The sequence below is a fragment of the Oryzias latipes genome, chromosome 9, assembly GCF_002234675.1.
Source record: "Oryzias latipes chromosome 9, ASM223467v1".
Taxonomy (NCBI): Eukaryota; Metazoa; Chordata; class Actinopteri; order Beloniformes; family Adrianichthyidae; genus Oryzias; species Oryzias latipes.
In genome coordinates, this window is record NC_019867.2 from 31,241,994 (window position 1) to 31,262,907 (window position 20,914).

Sequence of the window (20,914 nt, forward strand, 5' to 3'; positions counted from 1 at the left end):
ACATAAAAACTTGCACATTTCGTTTTTTCCCTTAAAACACCTTAGTTTAGTTGAAATCCTTCATTTGCTGGTATTGTTAGGCATACCAGGTTGACTTACAGCAGATTTCAGCTGAGTTCAAACAAACCCAAACAAACCCAACTATTCAAAAGGAAACAAACTCTGATGTAGATGCAGTTCAAAACGGTAAACAAAGCTCGGTTTTTATCTCTAAAAAGTGCATTACAAAGAGGAATCGGGGAAAATCTGAAAAATGAAGAGCAGAGAATAAACTCACCACTGGGAAACATCCCAACAGCCTGAATTTCCCAGGTGGTAAGAGAGTCTGGAAGTTTCCCGCTGACTGACAGCTTGCCTGAGCTGAGAATAAAAAAAATCACAAGAGGATGCTTTGAGCTGGTATTCATAAAAAACGCAAGACGGACAGTCTGAAATCAGAAATTCAGCCAAGACGCAATAAAGACATGAGCACTGTTGAGAAAGATGGCTTCAGCTCTACTACCTTAGGTATAAAAGCTGGACTTTACTACTAAACTGAGGAAAACAACTTTTTAATCAGTGTAAATTTAAATACTGAATTGATAAAGTCAACATCTGAGTTAAATGAGTCAAAGATTGTACCAGTAAATCCCCCAAGATATTAAATCGTGTGGGGAAAACCTGTGGGATCCACTATGTCAAATGGATCCTGCAACACACTGGTCTCCTGATTGAGGAGTCTAGAGAATAAAATCCTATTTACGGTGACGCATTACAAAGTCTGACTGAAAACCCCCCAAAATGATTTCATTTAAAACAAAACAAAAATGTAAACACAAAACTAAAATGTTTAAAATTGTAAATTTGGCATAAGAAATTTAATATATAAAATATGAAGATTACAGCATACCTTGGCATTGTGACAATGACACTAGCATAGTAATATTAGATTAGTGGTTCATTTATGATACATCTTTGAAAATTTCACGTAAAGACCACAACCTTTCTCACTTTTTCCACATATATTCACGCGTGACCAATTTTTACATAGTAAACGTATGTAGTGGCTGTGATACACAGCCTTAGGCTCCAAGGTTCCAGTGTCATGATGTCATAATTTCAGGACTTCAACATGTTGGGTCAATGCAGACCATGACATGTGGTGTACTGGGGTGTAGCTAACAAGGTTATTATAGTTAACGAAAACGAACGAAAAAACTAAAACTAGAACTGAAAAAACATTTTCGTTAACTGAAATAAAAATAAAAATGAGAGTTTTTAAAAAAACGAAAACTAACTAAAACTGTTTGTTGTGTGTATAAAACTAACTGAAACTAAATAATATTAACCCCAAAAAATACTTCGTTTTCGTCTTTGTTAATACATAAGTCTTTTGGGTTGAAATAAAGTCTATTTACTTCACCCTGCTAGTTTTACTGTGTATCTGAACTAGAGGGCTGCATTGGGATTGGGTCCCGCCAGGTCCCGCGGGACCCAACCCAAATCTCGCGGGATTGGGCGGTTTGAATTGTGCTGCGGGCGGGAGCGGGCGGCAGAAAAAAACCCTGCGGGATCAGTGCTGCCATGAATATCTCATGAATATATATTAGCGGACTACGTTAGGCTGAGCGGCTGTTGGATTCTTATGTACTGAAGTTCCGTGAAGGCATCAGGTAGAGACGCCCAATGGCCTCTGTCATCTAACCTGTTGTTGGGGGTGCGCCCCGCCCCGCCTCTTACTAAGAGCGCGCGTCAGGCCGGCTGTCTGCGCGCGCACACACGCACACTTTTAACCGAACGGGATTTGTGAAAATATATTTAATAATTAAGTTGCAAATTACACAAAAGAGGAATGCATGAAAATATGAGGCTGGAGGAGGGACATGAATCTCTTTAATAATATCAATACAAATATGTGTTTTTTTCCTGCGGGACGGGAGACAATACAAAATCAATGCATCTCTATTACTGTGCGGGACTAAATTCTATGAGTTTTGCGGGTGCGGGCGGGAGTGGACATACATATTGCGGGTGTGGGCGGGAGTGTAACGCATACGTTGCGGGAGCGGGCGGGATTGGTCAGAAATTCAGCGGGCGCGGGATGAAGAAAATAGTCCCGCGCAGGGCTTTAATCTGAACCTTACGGCATCACGTAGTCTGTGACGTCACATGATGTCTGTCGGACACTGCCGGCTAGCGTTGTCATAGACATTTACATGAGCGTGATGGCTGCAGTAAAAGTTGGGAGAAAGCGGGAGAGTCCTATTTGGGACTTTTTTGAATTTAACAGCGTCGAAAACTAAAGTAAGTGCCTTGTAGTCGAAGCAGGAGACAAAATTTGTGGAACGCTCCTCAAAGGGAAAAACCCTACGAATCTAAAAGTACATTTAAAAAGCGCACACAACAACGCAAATCAACAGTACCTAGACAAGCTAGCCTGTCGCCCGCCCTCCCCCGAAAAAGAAGCCAGAGCAGATAACGTAATGCTGTTATCGGCTGTTGTATTTTAATTTAAGGATGATTGTCCTTGTGTCCTCTGAATAATAAGTGTTTCAAAATGTATCTTTGATTGCGTTTTTATCATACAATACTTATTCTGGTGATTTTGAATCATGCACCTGACAAATATCCTAATTTACAAAAAAAAAAACTAAAACTAACACTAAAACTAATAAAAACTAAACTAAAACGAAGCAATTTCAAAAAATAAAAACTAATAAAAACTAGTAAAGCAGCCTCTAAAAACTAATTAAAACTAAATAAATTTAAAAACAAAAATTCAAAACTAAATAAAAACTAAAACTAATAAAAAATCTGAAACTATTATAACCTTGGTAGCTAATGAACCACCCTATACATCCACCCATCTTCTTCCACTCATCTGGGACCGTCAGCGGTCCAAGCAAAGATGCCCAGACTCCCCTTTCCCTGGCCACTTTATCCAGCTTTTCTGGGGAAATACCGAGACGTTCCCAGGCCAGCCGATAGAAATAGTCTCTCCAGCGGGTCCTGGGTCTTCCCTGGGGCCTCCTCCCAGTGGGACATGCCCGGAACCCCTCTTCAGGGAGGCGTCCCGGAGGCATCTCGACCAAATAACCAAGCTGCCTCAGCTTTTCTCCCTATCTCTAAGGGACCACCCAGCCACCCTATGGAGGTAGTTCACTTCTGGCGCTTGTATTTGGGACCTTGTTTTTTGGTGATGACACAGAGTACATGACTATAGGTGAGTTTTGGAAGTAAGATTGCCAGTAAATTGAGAGCTTTGCTCTCTGGCTCATCTCTCTCTTGACCACAACAGACCGGTACAGCGATGGCATTACAGTGGACCCTGTGCCAATCTGCCTGTTAATCTCATGCTCCAATCTTCCCTCACTCGTGAATAAGATCCCAATATATTTAAACTCCTCCCCCTGGACCAGGAACACTCTACCCACCCAGAGAGGACAAATTTCCTTTCTCTGGTCGAGAAACCTTGCCTCAGATATAGAGGTGCCGACCCTCATTGGAGATGCTTCACACTCGGACACAAACTGCCCCAGTGCACACTGCATTGGCCCGATGAAGCCAACAGGAAAACATCATCTGCAAAAAGCAGAGAAGAAATCATGTGGTCCCCAAACCAGACTCCCTAAGGTCCCTGGCTGTGCCTAGAAATCCTGTCCATAAAAACTATGAACAGAACCTGTAGCTGCGTTTACATGGGCAAAAGTAATCGTAATGAACGCCTGATTGGTAGAAAAATTTGCCATGTAAACACGCAGTTCGGAATAGTCTGCCCCGATCAGACTCGTTCGGATCAAAATTTCTTTCCGATTGAGATAGGTGGGTTATAATGATTGTTTATCTGATCGTGCTGCATGTAAACAGTTCATTCCGATTGTGTGTCACTACTGCTCTTGTTTATGTCATGCATAGACGGCGTTTCGCTGAGAGAAAACTTTGGAGCGCATACGGGACCGACCAGCTGCTCTGCGGAGGCCCCGTGCAAAGCGCCACCCTGCTCTCGCCAGTGGCTCTTCGCCTCTCCCCTCTCTTACACCCCTCACGAGGGGGATGCGGGGGAAGAGCGCTTCGTGCCCCATGACGTCTGGATCCTAGCTCTGCGTCCGGGCTCGGGTGCCAGTAGACTGAGTGAACCGTGTCTTTGAGCAGAGGCAGCCGGATTTATTAATGTGTGTTTGAGGGGAGGGAGGATGCTTTGTTACGTGTGCGTTTTGTTATGTGTGGGAGAATTCGGACTGCGAGCCGTCCCGCCGCTCTGGGTTAGCAGCTGCCGGACTCAGGAGAACCGCGTCCGAGCAGAGCTCAGACCGCCAGCACACACAGCGGCTTTGGGGCGATGTGTGAGCTTATCCGAGCAGAAATGCCTCTTAGTGCTAAGAAACCGTTCTAACAATCACGTGGATTTGTGTTTCCAGTCGTATCCCGACAAAATAAAGGCTGATGTTATTCCCACATATTTACATGCAGTCAAGAATCAGATTGCAGCTTTTCCTGCATGAGTTTTATGTTCATCAAACAAGGGTAATGTTGTTGGCGTGTGCTAGCATCTCCTAACCCTGGCTTCTTCCAGCTCCGTTCTTCCACAAAAAAAGCACTGACCACACGGATTAAAATTAAAATGATGAGCGAACAGGCGCTTCATAATTAATAAATTATGACATTAATTAAACATTAACATTAATAAAAGCACGTTTGGAAGATAGTCTCGTATATTACCGAGCTGCTGCATAAAATGTATGTGGCATCTGTTTGTTTACAACAGGGCTAATTTCCCCTTACAGTATTTTCAACACTACTGTGCATGCCCAAAGGATTTATTCCAACCGAAAGTGAGACCATGTGAACGTTTGTTCTAATCGGAAAAAGGTTTTCTGTGCCCGTGTGCACAGTTGAATTTTAACCCGACCATTGATCCGATCAAGATATTTTGCCCATGTAACTGCGGCTAGTGATAAAGGACAGCCCTGCTGGTGTCACACATGCACCAGGAGCAGGTCTGCAAACCAAGCTCCTCCTCCGGTCATACAGAGACCAGACAGCCCTCAGTAAGGCTCCGCGGACCCCATGCTACCAGACCACCCTTCACAGGACACTATGGGGGACGCGGTCAGTTGACTTCTCCTAATACAACAAAACACGTATAGACTGGATGAGCGAACCGCCACAGGCACCTTAGCACCCTTAAGGGAGTGCAGAGCTGGTCCGCTGTTCCACGACCAGGATGGAAACTGTACTGTTGTTCCTGAATCTAAGGTTTGACTCAGAGGACTCTCCTCTCCAGTAACCCTGCATAGACTTTCCCGGGGAGGCTAAGGAGTGTGATTCCCTGGTAGTTTAAACACACCCTCTGGTCCCCCATCTTGAAAAAGGGAACCACAGCTGACTCTTTAGTTCCACAAGCCTGGGATAGGGACAAGTTTTACGTTTTAATTACATCATGGTTAGCTAAGATGGCAACCGCTTAACATGCAGAGCAGCAGGACGACATGGGCCTTCCAACTTGTTGGAGGTGGTTGTACCTGATGGGTTGCACCTCCCACAGCCAGCTCTCTGGAAAGTAACTTCGCACCTGAGGGACCTCGTCAAAGTTAACACCTATGTCTGCACAAACAAAGACAAAGTCATGTTACGGGACTAAAGCTAGAATCTAAAAGGCTCCTGTCTTAACTATAAGCTGACTCATTGTGGACTCACGGCGTGCCAGAATCAGGTCTCCATCATCCTTGTTTTTCTGGTAGAACTCACAGCATTCTCTGAAGGCTTCTCTGCAGCGGTGGGTTAACTTTTTATACTGCAGGGCATACTGTCGGCAGGTCACACTCCTGGGAATGTACTGCATCCCCTTCACACAGCATGGTTTCAAGGAGCCATAGCTCTGAGCTAGAAAGAGACCAGAATATTAAATTAACTGAGAGAAAGAGGTCTGTATCCGACACTTTGAGCCCATTTTGGGTTTGGATCCTTTTTTTTAAACCAATTTATACATTTTGGTAAGTATTGGAAGTTCGCACACTTCTGCAGATAGCTCATGGTAACAATGGAGCACACATCCACAGCAGTCAGAGAGGTGTTAACAGCACTGATTAGCATAAATGATGTTTGTCAGAATCGAACAGTTGAAAATCAAACAATGGGATTTCATGGATAGTTTTTCTCACATTATCTCTCTTAGTTTAAGTGTTTCTATGATGAACACTACAGACCAAACTCAGCTTTATATGGGGGACAGCTTATAGAATCCATGACTGATAAACACTTTTCTGCTTCACTGTACTTACCATGGACAGCTGGCAGAAATAATGCACAGTTGGCACAAGCATAACAGAAAAACGACATCCTAACAAATATAACGAGGTTCTTGTCATTTTTGAGTGAAGTGTTATGGACTGGGGTTGCGTGGTATTGCAGTGGTTAGCACCTTTTCTTAACAGGAAAAACACCTTGGTTTAAATCGCAGCTGAGACCGTTCTATGTGGAGTTTGCATGCTTTCTTTTTTCCGGGTACTCTGGCTTTCTCTCACAGTCCAAAATCATCCTTCATAGGTTTGTTGATTTGTTTGTTGTCCCTGTGTCCCTGTGACTATGTTTAAATGTGTGGCCCAGCAACAGGCTGGCTACCTGTCCAGGGTGAACCCGACCTTCGCCTCGCCTAACAGTAGACAGGTAAAGTTCTGGCGATCCAGTAACAGAGAAAAGGATGTAGCCAGTTAAGAGAATGATGGATGGATCACTTTTTTTTTAGCTTGCCTTGCCATTCAGATAATTTGCTGTTTGAGGTGTGATTTACGACATTTTTCTTTCATTTAGGTTTCCCTAGATTTAATATAGTCAATGTTGATTATTTTTACCCATGTTCTCATCAGCGAAAACTCTGTTTTCCCTGCTTTTATTTAGAAGTGCTGCTTTGCTATTCTGTGGCTTTTTATAACATCGTTAGGTATCAGTGAGTTAAAATTGCCAGTGAACTAATTCTAAACCTGAACAGCAATGTGATGGTCAGTCTGATGTGGGTTGAGCAGTCTGACTTTAAGTCAATTGGTTGTGGGTTCAACACCAAAGTATGACAGTCAGTGTGTCTATCAGCAACACTTGGCCCAAAATATTCCCATACTGTAGATGCCCGGAAGTGGCTTTTAGTATAGGGAATACTAGTTAAATGTTCTAAAGAGTTACCTTTTGCTTCCTTGGCCTCGTCACTCAGTGCTCGTTTAGAACGCACAGCCGCTGTGCATGGTTCATCTTCAAACACACATACAGGTTATTTTCTGGTATAGTGGTATCATGTTTGCTCTGTGATTGGTTAATAAACATACCAACAGATGTTGACTGAGCGTTGGCGTTGGTCAAAAAGGTTAGGCCAGCTAATCGGAAGACATCTGCATTGTCTTTGCCCCCGCCTCCACCACAGCCTAGGTCACTTTGTTCAATGTGACGCAGAACCTGCATGTCACACCGTTTTAACAAACTTACCTCAAACTACATTTCAACAACATAAAATACACCCCAAGCTAACACATAGAAACACATAGTTGAGTTTGGACATTCTTGATAAATACCATGGAAATTGGGTCTTTGTAGTTTCGGCGTATACTGTAAACGGCGGAGTCCACTGCTGATAAGGCCACCAGACCTGGCTGATTGGCCCTGATGTCAATGTTGAGGTTTTCCTTTGGCTTGTGGATTCTTGTATCTACAGTCACACTGGTCTAACACAGAACACCGCATGGAATCAGGAAAATGACTTTGATAGCTTCATGAATGCGTTTTTTAAACTGAGCACAGTTTGTGGACAGACTGAACTGCAGACTCCAGAGGATTGCTTCACCTCGAGTCCATTGATACACTTGTGCTTGACATCTATCCAGACAGAGTCGGCCACCAGCTCAGAGGTTCCCTCCCCGTGCAGAATGTAGAATACCAAAAGCCTGATGGATGGCACCATGGATGGTGTTACCATGAAGTTCAGACTGTTTGTTCCATCAAGACTTCGGACAAAGTCCACACTTTTGTGAAACACCACCTTCCCTTTGGAGAGGACCTGAGAATGAGCAGCAGTGAAGAAGTTACCAGTAACTTTAGGTTATTTATGCAACCCTGGTTTTCTTAAATTGCACAGGAACGCCCCAGGCACAACCTAGGTTGTACTTCACTCTGTCAGTCGGCATTGGCCAGAAAATGAGACTCCCGTCAAACCGAGCTGAGATGTACCCTACCATAAAAGCTGTCCACTGTGGGTAGTGATGGGTGAGGCATCAATGACTGAATGAGCCAGCAAAGGAGCTGTAACACTAACGTGTGACAGCAAACACTGATTTCTGACACACCACTGAATACAGCCCGTGAAGTGGGGTGGGTAGGGATGCCATGCAGTGGCTGGAGCCCCTTTGAGGCTCCACCCATCCAGTGGATAGTCACTGTTTTCATACAGGATTTCTGAAAAGGAATATTTTGCTCAAGAAACAACAGCTGATTAATTTCTCTGTGTTCTTGGTTCTATTCAAATAAAGATCGGATGCAGGTCCGGGATAAATCATGAAGCTGTTGAAGTTTTCAAAGCAAAAAGGTGCCCCCCCATCTTTTATGTTCCCTGGTTATGCTGGCTTTTTCCCTCGTTGCTCGTTCTGTAAGGCTCAGTAGAACTGGCAAAACTGTTACTCATTGTGCTACTTGTCTCTCTTACCACCATTTACAATCATCTGAATCTCATTGGATTACATTGCATTCTGAAGAAGTCCTACAAACTGTAAGTCAGCGGTGTCAGGATCCAGGCCTCGAGGGCCGGTGTCCAACATGTTTCCCGACCAACCCACCATTGAAGCTCCTTATTGGCTAAACAAGAAAGCTGGGTTGGTTTGCTGAGTCTTGATAAGATGATGCTGTAGAAAACCAACTCTCTACAAACTTCGCCACTTTGGTGCACCTCAGAGGCCAAACAGAAAGTCGAGGTTTTTATCGCTTTTCCACAGAAATGGAAACCTGACATCTTCTTTTGTAGACCTATTGGGATGGAAAGATAGTCAGGTGAAGGGGCTCTGCCTTTGCTGACTCTAACTGGTTCATTTTCCAGCCAATCCCATTCAGCAGAGTGTGATCCAAGCGTTTGAATTGGTCCTGCCTGGGATGATCCCATGATAAATGCTACTAAAGAGAACTACTGTACTGCAAAGAGAACCATCGAGGCTGTGCTTTTCTTACCAGGTAGTTGAGAGCTTGAATGTTCAAGTATGAAGGTGAGGCCGTTTGCACCTGAATCTGGGTGTCTCTGCCCACCACCAAGCTTTTACCAAACATTGGCGTGTTGATGTAGAGGTACCGCTCGTTTGGGGAATGATAGGCCACAGATTCCAGGGTCAAAGTAGCCCGGTTAGCTTCTGCAAGGCCTGCTGTCTGAAACTGTTTAAACCAAACAGGAGACGTCAAACAATGAAGAACAGCGGAAACCAACCCTTCAGTAACACTTGAATGGGTAAATAGGATTGATAAAGCGACCACCTAAGCAGCCATGACCATTTTGTAGTCTTATTTCTTGCTGCTCATGCACATCTTCATCACTTGTATTAGCAAATTAATTTATTCTGCAGCATGAAATCTTTCTACTGTAGCATGTGAAGTCGTGTGTTATAGTACCAATCTATTAAATGTTCACAATACCTCAATTCAATATTCAATAAAGGAATATTTGCGAACAACTCAAAAACACACCCCAGGACTAGGCGAAAAAACCTTCATCAATTTACTTTTGGCAACCACCCACCATTTAAAAAGTTCAAGTTAAGTGGATCCACATGTCAGAACATCAACTACTGAAGTGATATTCCTAGATTGCACCCTTTTAAGCAAACATAAGATTTTAAACTGAAGATGCCAGTTTACTGTCTTTGAACTTCAGCTATTGACATTTGTCCAAAACTTTCCAGTTTTTTCCCAAAACTTTCTTTTCATGACAAAGGATGTTGTTGCCAACAACATACTTATGATGCACAAATATCATCGGGGTCAAGGAAAATATACTCCTTTTGATTAGGAATAAAGTACTAAAATTGTAATAAAATCAGGAATTTTTTAAATGTATTTTCCATTAGGAAAGAATATGCAGGTACAAGCTTTCAATCTGAGCTTGATAATGTAGCTGACCAAAGCAGTAAAGATGTAAGTAGCAACAGGTAAATCAGTGCACTATAGTCAGAGGCATTTTGTCATCAGGTAATTGAGCCCTCCTCCTTGCCTTCAGCACCGCCTTCACAGAGGTCTTCCATGGATTGCAGATCAAATAAATGAAACCATCAGAGTCGCTTCTCAATTGGTTGTTGTTTCCACAGTTCAGCACGTTGGTCTCCCCTGTCTCTGTGATCTGCCGTTGTTCCACCAGCTCCACAGACACCCTGTTGACTGGCTTGTCAAGGTGATCCTTGACCAGCAACTGCAGGAGCAGAAACAAGTTCACAAAAATGACAAAACCATGGTGCGGAGCTGACCAGGGAGCAACCTAAACCCTTACAATCTTGGGCTTTACCCTCTTTTGGTTGTTTTCTAATACGGGTAGGATTTATTGCTCTTCTTTCTCTTTCGGCTTTTCCCATCAAGGGTCGCCACAGCGAATCATCCTTTTCCACCTCATTCTATCATGAACATCTTCTATCCTAACATTAGCCAACTTCATGTCCTCTGTCAAGACATCCATGTATCTCCTCTTTGGCCGTCCTCTTGCCCTCCTGCCAGGCAGCTCCATCTCCAACATCCTTCTACCAATATATCCACTATCCCTCCTCTGAACATGTCCAAACCATCTTAGTCTGGCTTCTCTGACTTTGTCGCTAACACAGGCAACATGAGCCGTCCCTCTGATGTACTCGTTCCTTATCCTGTCTAACCTGGTCACTCCTAAGGACAACCTCAACATCTTCATCTCCGCTACCTCCATCTCAGCCTCTTGTCTCTGTCTCACTGCTACCGTCTCTAACCCATAGAGCAGAGCTGGTCTCACCACTGTCTTGTACACCTTTCCTTTGAGTCTTGCTGACACTCTTCTGTCACACAACACTCCTGACACTTTCCTCCACCCGCTCCAACCTGCCTGCACTCGCCTCTTCACCTCTTTTCCACACTCCCCATCACACTGAACTGTTGACCCCAAGTACTTAAACTCCTGCACCTTCTTCACCTCAGCCCCCTGTAACCTAACGCTTCTACCTTGATCCCTCTCGTTCAGACACATGTATTCTGTCTTACTATGACTGACCTTCATACCTCTTCTTTCCAGAGCAAACCTCCACCTCTCTAGCTGTTCCTCCACCTGCTCTCTACTCTCACTGCAGATTACAATGTCATCCGCAAACATCATTGTCCAGGGAGATTCCTGTCTTACCTCGTCTGTCAGCCTGTCCATCAGCATAGCAAACAAAAAAGGACTCAAAGCTGATCCTTGGTGTAGTCCCACCTCCACCTTGAACTCCTCTGTCTGACCTACAGCACATCTCACCACCGTCATACTTCTCTCATACATGTCCTGAACTACTCTGACATACTTCTCTGCCACTCCAGACGACCTCATACAGTACCACAGCTCCTCCCTCGGCACCCTGTCATACGCCTTCTCTAAATCTACGAACACACAATGCAGCTCCTTCTGACCTTCTCTGTACTTTTCCATCAACATTCTCAAAGCAAAAATGGCATCAGTGGTGCTCTTACGGGGCATGAAACCATACTGCTGCTCACAAATCTCCACCTTCTTCCTAAGCCTGGCTTCCACTACTCTTTCCCACAGCTTCATTGTGTGGCTCATCAACTTTATTCCTCTATAGTTGCTGCAGTTCTGCGTGTCACCCTTGTTCTTAAAGATCGGAACCAGAACGCTTCTCCTCCATTCCTCAGGCATCTTCTCACTCTCTAGAATCCTATTGAACAACCTCGTTAGAAATTCCACCGCTGTCTCTCCTAAGCACTTCCATACCTCCACAGGTACGTCATCAGGACCAACGGCCTTTCCGCTCTTCATCCTTTTCAGAGCCTTCCTAACCTCATCCTTTCCAATCTCTGCTACTTCCTGCTCCACAACAACCACATCTTCCTCCCTTCTTTCCCTGTCATTTTCCACGTTCATCAGCTCCTCAAAATACTCCTTCCATCTTTTCTGTACACTCTCCTGGGTTGTTAGCACCTTTCCGTCTCTGTCCTTAATCACCCTTATCTGTTGCACGTCCTTCCCATCTCTGTCTCTCTGTCTGGCTAGTCTGAACAAGTCCTTCTCTCCTTCCTTTGTGTCTAACCTGTCATATAGCTCATCGTAAGCTTTCTGTTTGGCCTTTACCACCTCTCTCTTCACTCTACGCTGCGCTTCCTTGTACTCCTGTCTACCTTCCTCAGTCCTTTCTACATCCCACTTCCTTTTAGCCAACCTCTTCCTCTGGACGCATTCCTGTACTTCCTCATTCCACCACCAAGTGTCTTTACCGTCTTTCCTCTTTCCAGATGACACACCTAGCACCTTCCTACCTGTTTCCCTGATAATCTCTGCTGTAGTTTCCCAGTCATCTGGAAGCTCATCCTGACCACCCAGGACCTGTCTCAACTTCTGCCTAAATTCCTCACAAGTTTCTTCATTCTGTAGCTTCCACCACTTGGTCTTCTTTTCTGTTTTCCCTCTCTTCTTCTTCCTGACCTCCAGAGTCATCTTACACACCACCATGCGGTGCTGTCTGGCTACACTCTCTCCTACCACCACTTTGCAGTCATTAACCTCTCTCAAATGACCTTGTCTACATAGGATGTAGTCCACCTGAGTACTCCTACCTCCACTTCTGTATGTCACTCTATGTTCCTCTCTCTTCTGGAAGTAAGTGTTGACTACAGCCATTTCCATCCTCTTCGCAAAGTCCACCACCATCTGTCCCTCCAGATTCCTTTCCTTCACACCAAACCTGCCCATCACCTCCTCATCACCTCTATTGCCCTCACCAACATGGCCATTAAAGTCTGCTCCAATAACAACTCTCTCTCCTCTGGGGATACCCTCTATGACCTCATCCAACTCACTCCAGAATCTCTCCTTCACTTCTAACTCACAGCCAACCTGTGGCGCATACCCACTGACTACATTCACCATCACCCCTTCAATTTCTAACTTTAGGCTCATCATCCTGTCTGAGACTCTTTTCACCTCTAGAACACTGTTTACAAACTCCCCCTTCAGAATCACACCTACCCCGTTTCTCTTCCTATCAACACCATGATAGAACAGTTTGTATCCTCCTCCAATACTACGTGCCTTGCTGCCCTTCCACCTTGTCTCCTGCACACACAGTACATCTACCTTCCTTCTCTCCATCATGTCTGCCAGCTCTCTGCCTTTCCCTGTCATTGTGCCAACGTTAAGAGTCCCTATTCTCAAACCTATGTTCCTGCCTTTTCCCTTCTCTCTCTGGCCACGGACCCTTCTGCCTCCCCTCTTTCTTCGACCAACAGTAGTCAAATTTCCACCGACACCCTGTAGGTTAACAGCATCGGTGGCGGTCGTTGTTAACCCGGGCCTCGACCGATCCGGTATGTCAAAAGTGTTGTGGATGATTCGCATGGTTATTTTGGCAATTTTTACGCCGGATGCCCTTCCTGACGCAACCCTCTCTATTTATCCGGGCTTGGGACCGGCACAGAGGCAACTGGCTTGCAACCCCCTGTGGCTAGATAGATGTGGGTAGGATTTATTGCAATGTCCTTAAATCATGACAGACCATCAAACATCAAGGTGAAGGTTCATTTTCCGTTTTCTTTACGGACCAAAGAAAAATGAAGGAATTCAGGAGTGCAGAGTAGTTTCTCTGTACCACACAGTGTACCACACAATACACCACACAATGTACCACACAGCGGTACAGAGTCAGAAACTGAGGCGAAACAAATGACTACATTTCACTTGTATTCTTTCTGCTGACCTTTTAGATGACCTCAGTTGTAAATTGATGCTTTATAAAAATATGTAATTGAAATATAAGAAGTGCATTAGACATTGAGACTTGCACAGAAGTTGACAATTGCCTTGTTTGCAAACATTTTTTCAGCTGATTTTTGGGAGGACAACTTGATAACTCAGTTAACAACTTCAGTTTTCTTATGATAGACTAAAACCATAGCTTGATTTCTTGAGAAAACGAGTAACTAAGTTGTGATAATGATCTTTGTTTTCTACCGAAAAAGTTTTTTTAATTGGAGATCATTGAGTTGAAATAGCAAGCAAAGGATTATTACTAATTGATTTATCATTGACTACTTCAGTCTTGGCCTAAAGTTTTAGTCACTTGCACCTGTAGAGGGGTATTAGTAAGGATAATGCAAGTTACACATACTTTTGATGTACGGGCGAAGCTGTTGTACGATGCTCCTAACGTAGCATTTTAGTCGTTAATGAGGTTTAATTACTGCCTCCTTACTGACAGCTAGCTCTAACTGTACTCTTAGAGAATCGTTAATGTTTTCTCAGAAGAACCAATTAAGTTGCAATCTTCAGAAAACAAAATAAAGAAAACATCAGCAGACATGACGGTTCTCGTCCTTATTGGATGAACTTTTTTGACATGAAAATGTTTTCAACAGGACACTTTAGAGAGTCCAGCTTCACCTCAATAACTGAACCGTTTGCAGTGGTTTCGACACTTGACTGGGCAATGAGGGAACTTCTTTTGGACTTTGTATTTTTTTTTGATTTTCAGTGCATGACCTTTATGACGGTCAGTGTACCATGGAGCTAATGTTTTTTTTCTGGTTTCAGACAAAATGGGCGGCAAGTGAACAGTTGCTTGTAGTGATGTTTGTGAGATGCATACACACATTTGTGTATTTCCATGACTGTTTCACGTATGTCTAACGGACTTTTCACACAAGTACCACAGATGTATAACTTTATATCATGTATACAGTGCACACATAACGTTAAAACTACATGATTGATGCACAAATCCCTATTGAATTGCATATAAACAGGGCAACAATCACAAACGGATCATGTTCTAAGTTGATTTGTAGTTTTTGTGGTTTATTAGTACTTCTTCCATGGTTTTAATGGGGTTAATTCAAGATAAGATAAAGATACGTTTTTATTTTGTATTCCTGATACATCTGTGAAAAATCACGTAAACACCAAAACTTTTCTCACTTTTTATATACGTATGACCAATTTTCATCCATGCAATATGTGAAAAATAAATGTGTGTGTGACATGGCCTTTAATTCTAACATGCAAAGAAAGAGTGGAAACCAAAGCTGCAGCTAATAACAGATTAAGCAAGGAACATCTCTGACTAGTCTGCAATCCCATCACAGAAGATAGTCTTGTGTTCATAGGAAACCATTGGACATCTATTTGGGCATTCAGCACAAACCTTGATGTTATACGGAAGTCCAGGTTTGATGAAAGGAGGAGTAGAAATTAGGCTTAGATGGTAAGGCGACTTGAGAAACTTCACTGAGGCAAACTCTGCTTCCTGACTGATGCCACCTGTGGGATTAAATAAGATTGTCATCAAGCAAAAGTCTTTGCTTCTTGGTTTAGATCAAAGGTGGAACAGGGTGGTGTTAACATACCTGTTTCTTCCTGTACCAACACTGCCATGTACAAATACTTTCCAACCAGGCTGCTGAGCTCTCTCGGTCCGTCATGCTTGCTCAGGACCTCCTGCATGTTTAAATTTACTTCCACTTCCCCAGAAGAAGAAAGCTACAGGAGACACACCATGTTTATTGTAACAACAAATGAGAAATGGGCCTACCTTAACACCTTTACATGTGATTTTTGAGAAAGGACTGCTGTCAAAAGTACTTTTTTGCATCCAATCATTTAAATTGTCAACATTGGGGTAAATATATGATGTAAAACTGTCTCCTGCTCATGCATCTAGATCTGAAAAGACATTTTTTACAGTCCAGATTACCGTAAATTCCGGATACAAAGCGCACCCGATTACAAGCCGCACCCTCCCATTTTCACGTGTTTAACTACTTTTATACATACACAAGCCGCTTCGGAGTACAAGTCGCATGTATTAGGCAACATTGCATGTGTTAGGCAACATTGTCATCCTGACAAATCACGTCGTGACTCCCAGAGTGAGTGTGATTCATAAGCACACTGTGGGTAGAGTCAGCTTTGCCTCACGATCATGTATTTGAGTGCACCTACATTTGCCAAACAGCATGGACCTCTATTCTGTTCACAAGTTCCTCAGTTATGTTTTTTTTTATTTTATTTTATTTTTTTAGTTTTTTTTTACTTATTGACAATCTAGGTATCATACATAAAATTACAAACAGTAACCATATAATCAACATTACATCCCTCAGTTATGATGAGGAAATTTACATCCGCGATCCCCCATTTCCCATGAGTCTTATGGGCTAAAGGCGGGGCCAATGCCCGGCTCGCAGCACTGTTGTACGTGTTTAAGAATGAGCAAGTAGCAGCAGTGCATGGAGGGGTGAACGGGTAAAGCTCTCCTTCCGCTTGTGTCGCGGCAGCATTATGGGAGTAACAGGGCTGGTTAAAAAAAACACACCAGTAAAATAAAGCAGCGGCGACTGAAAAGCGCGCGCTTCAGCGCGATACGCGCGCCTCAGCGCGGCGCGTGCATCAGAAATTTCCTTCTACAACAAACACTGTTGCTCCAAGGACGCCTCTGCGCTCCGCGCTCGCCCTGCGCGCTCCTTGTCTCCCCTTCCTATCTTCTCCGACACCTCTGGCCAGGGCGGCTCCAGGGAGGAGCGCTTCGTCCCCATTGCGCCGGTGGACGGAGCGAATCGTGTCTGTGCAGAGCAATCGGACTTAATACGTTTTTTGTATGAGGGGCGGATGCGTTGTTACATGTGGGAGCCATCAGACTGCCATCGGCCCCGCAGCTCTATGTGAAGAGCAGCAGCAGGAAAACATGTCTCCAGCTCACACGGAGGCTGTGAGCTTTTCAATGCAAAATTCCGCTCAGTCCTTAGAAACCGTAAAAACGATAACGTCGATTTGTGTTTCCGGTCGTGTCCCGACAAAATAAAGGCTGATGTTATTCAGCCTTTATTTTGTGGGGAGCCTGTTATTCCACATATTTACGTGCAGCCAGCCGAGTCACTATGACTCAGAGGTAAATTCACTCCGGAGCATGCGCTGTTCTCTCCGTCACACCAGCTGACCGGCTTTTCCAAACCCGTTGGTGATGGTGGATTTTTTCACGCTGCTTTTAACGATTGCTTTTAACTTGAAAGCTTCATCATATTGTAGCGGCGATCACGTGCATGTTGGGTCTAATGACACCAAAGGATTCTGGGATGCGGCCGGGCATGCGTGTTTCGTTTTGTTGAACCATGACTGAAGTGTCTAAGACCTGAAGGGAGGTCCATGCTGTTTGGCTGATTAGAGGTGTGTTGAAAAACAAATGGCTTGTTGCTTGGTGTTAGATAGAGAACACAAACCATTCACTGAGTCCGAAAGTACGTTCATGGCGGCCGCCAATTAAATCCATAAATTAGCCGCGTCACTGAATAAGCCGCAGTGCTGTAAGCGCAGGAAAAAAGTAGCGGCTTATAGTCCGGAAATTACGGTACGGAACAGAACCAGTTCAGGATCCTACAAGGATGTCCATTTGGGAAACCAAAAAACCCAAAAAGGATTTTTTAAATTATTAAGAGAATGATATAAGACTTTAGATAAACTGAATTTAAAGATATGGAGCCTGAGTCCAGAACAGCATGCATGAAGATGGAAAACTGAAGCCAAAGTTGAATCCTTCTCAGTTCTTGGACCAACAATAGGTGTGTTAATAAAAGTGATCAACTGAACAAACAACTTGATGTAGGGGTGTGTATTGGCAAGAGTCTGGTGATGCCAGTATCCCTGTATTTTACAGAAACATATTTTCTTTCTTTCTTTCTTTCTTTTTTTTAAAATATGACTTTGAAACTATCTCACATATCCCCAATATCAGTCCCTATGATAAATGCAAAACTGGGGTAGCCACACTTATTCATATGTACTGGTCTTGTCCATCTCTCAGAGGGTTCTGGATGGCAGTGTTTCAAACTTTATCCTGGATACTCAAAGTCTCGTTGCAGCCAAACCCTCTGACTGCTCTGTTTGGGATTACTGGAGAGGGGGTGACTCTAACCCGAGAAAAACGACAAACTCTGTCTTTTGCCTCCCTCTTGGCCAGACGCGCAGTCCTGGTTAGGTGGAAGAATGCTGCACCCCCGACTCACAAGCAATGTTTGGCAGATACCATGTCTAGTTTGCAACTTGAGAAGATTAGGTTCTCACTCAATCCTAAGAGCAGGAACTTTCAGGAGATGTGGGGCCCTTATCTGGAGACATTTCAGCAGATTTGGGAACGAGGCAACCAGGGTGCAATACCATGTCGAACATAGACCGGCTTCAAACTCATCTTGCGGTGCCAGTGTGTTGGTACCCAGCTGTTGGCTGTATTTTTTATTTTTTTTTATTTGTTAATTTTTATTCCTATTAATATTTTATTATTTTATATTTTAGTTCTGTCAAGTCCTGCTGTTTGCTATTGTGACTTTGCACTATGTATGTCTTTATGTCCTAGAAAAGTCAAATAAAAAGATTTTGAACATAAATATGACTTTGAAAAAACTCTACCTGAATTTCAATATGTCTTCCATTGTAATAAAATGATCCAATTCCGTTAATTTAACGATCACAATGTTAAGCACTCCAACTGTATCTCATATAAAAGTTGCTTTTAACGAAGCAAATACTTAGTGCTTTTATTTTGGTAACTAAAAATATAGAAAGGGGAACAGTCAACATTGTCTGATTATCACAACAGAATGTTTTTCAGTATAAGAAAAACAATAAAGAATGAATGTACCTTAACCAATAAGTTTCTGGTGAAATAAAGTGCTGTTTATTTTCAACATTGCTTAATGTAGCTTCTCCAGTGCTTTTAAACGGTACAGGAGCCTGAGAGGTGCTTCAAAAATAAAGGGGGGGGGGGGCATTGATTCTTTCCAGAAACAAAATAGTGGGATGATGAGGCAGCATGGCAGAACGAAGGAAACACTTTAATGTGACAAAGGTACTTTGTTTTCTCACGCAGAGGTAAACTAGTAACACTGATCGCCATGATGTCGGCCTTTTTACAGAGCGTTGTACACATCCCTCTGATCCATCAGGTCGCTAAACTGCAATCTATTACTGGGAAGTTTTGCAGAACTTTTGGCCCGCTTTGCCGATAGCATTTTAGCCACGCTGCTGCACTGCTGCACTGCTTCACTTCTTCACTCGTTTTTATCTGAGCCGCTAAAAAGCACCACAATCCGTTTTTATATGTTACTGGCAGCAACATGGCTCAGAGTTTCTGTTTGGTATCCGTCCCAAATAAAAACAAAGTAGTTCCTGTGTCATAATAACGAAACAAGCGGCTTCTAGCTGAGGTCTTCCTTTTGTCTTGTGTGGTGTAGAGCTGCTCCGTGTGTTCTGCTGCCCACTAGCGGTCAGAGGGTGAAGTGGACAAGAGTCAGACGCTGAAGGTCGCTCAGAAATAATCAAATGAATATCGTCCTGACAGCATTTTGAATCGATACAAGTATCGCCAAATAAAATACGGCGATATTTTGTCAAATTGATTTTTTCCTACACCCCTAACTTGATGAATAACTATGGAGGAATATTGAGATCATATAGGGAAAGGAGACTTCTATAAAAATATCTAACATTTCCTGTTTCAAAGTATAAAAGAGGACATCATAAACGTAACAGGCTACGGCTTACCCAGACAAATACCATCTGATGTTAAGATGACGTTGGTCAAACGCAGTGCTTTTACAGCGTATTTTCAAATTGTGGTCAGTCTCTAATAATAATTGATAATTCTTGGTACTTTATTTATCCCGCAATGGGGAAATTCTTCTCCGCATTCGACCCATCCCCTGGGGGAGCGGTGAGCTGCAGCCGAACTGAGCTCGGGAGGTTAAGGGGTCTTGCCCAAGGGCCCTCACTGGGTGATGTTAATTTCTTGCAATTGATATGATAATTGCCCCATTACCATTGTTCATTCCCCTCTGGTAATCAAAACCTGGATTTCTGAGTGGTAGCCTCTCACATTACCAACTGAGCTAGTAGTGGCCGGACTCCTTTAAGACCCCCCTCCCCCATGCACAGATGCATTTTGGGATGGAACAAACGCTGGTCTCCAATAGATGCCTGTCTCTAATAAATGCCGGCCCAGCTGGCAAATTTTTAGAATAAGCGCCTGGGCTACTATTTGAAGATACACTATGTTAAAATTTGAAAGAATCCAAATGTCCCCCTTGTAAGGATTCTGTGCTTAGTTTGGTTTTCCTGTTGTGTTCTTGGTTTTGGTTCTGTAGCTTGGAAGTCCATCTGCCGTCTGAGCCGTTCTATTTCTCTCTGAAGGATGTTATTTTTTTCCCATTCTGTCTCAAGTTCTTTTGAAAATGTTTCCTCTTTTTTTACAAAAGCCACCCTTAATTTTTCCTAATCTCTATGGAGGTCCTTCTTGTGATCTGTCTTTGATATCTTTTCTCACTTGGTTTGCCATTTCGGCCGTCCTCAAAACATCTGGATCTACATCTTTTTGAAGCCTCTCCAGTTCCTGTTTGATTTATTTTCCATCATTAATGCATTTCTCTGTCAGTTGTTTCTGTTTGGCCAGTTCTTGTTTGGCTTCTTGCAAATCTTTGGACAATTATTTGGACAATAAAATAATCTGCATGGAACGAGATTCAGCATGTCTCTCCAGAACCTGGCTTCCGTGAAAACTCTGGTGGGGGTTGACAGGCATGGCACGTGGCTGGGACTCCTGGGAAATATTTCTTCTGTAGAAATACTGCTGTCCCTAATGTGTTGAGTTGTTCCCCTATCAGTCACTCCTGGTTCATGTTGATCATCCACAGCTGTTTTGAATTCTGTCAATCACCC

General features: G+C 43.4%; 1 protein-coding gene across 1 annotated transcript in view; it reads right to left on the reverse strand.

Moving 5' to 3' along the window:
* Positions 1-20,914, reverse strand: part of c5 (complement C5) — a 44,042-nt gene that overhangs the window by 17,208 nt on the left and 5,920 nt on the right. Inside the window, exons 9-19 of the mRNA XM_011479715.3 lie at positions 15,559-15,691; positions 15,357-15,472; positions 10,208-10,402; positions 9,178-9,375; positions 7,808-8,020; positions 7,539-7,688; positions 7,296-7,422; positions 7,156-7,221; positions 5,677-5,862; positions 5,502-5,583; positions 278-360 (exon numbers count right to left, since the gene is read on the reverse strand). Of these exons, the coding sequence (XP_011478017.1) occupies positions 278-360; positions 5,502-5,583; positions 5,677-5,862; positions 7,156-7,221; positions 7,296-7,422; positions 7,539-7,688; positions 7,808-8,020; positions 9,178-9,375; positions 10,208-10,402; positions 15,357-15,472; positions 15,559-15,691 (1,549 nt within the window). The remainder of the gene's footprint in view (positions 1-277; positions 361-5,501; positions 5,584-5,676; positions 5,863-7,155; positions 7,222-7,295; positions 7,423-7,538; positions 7,689-7,807; positions 8,021-9,177; positions 9,376-10,207; positions 10,403-15,356; positions 15,473-15,558; positions 15,692-20,914) is intronic.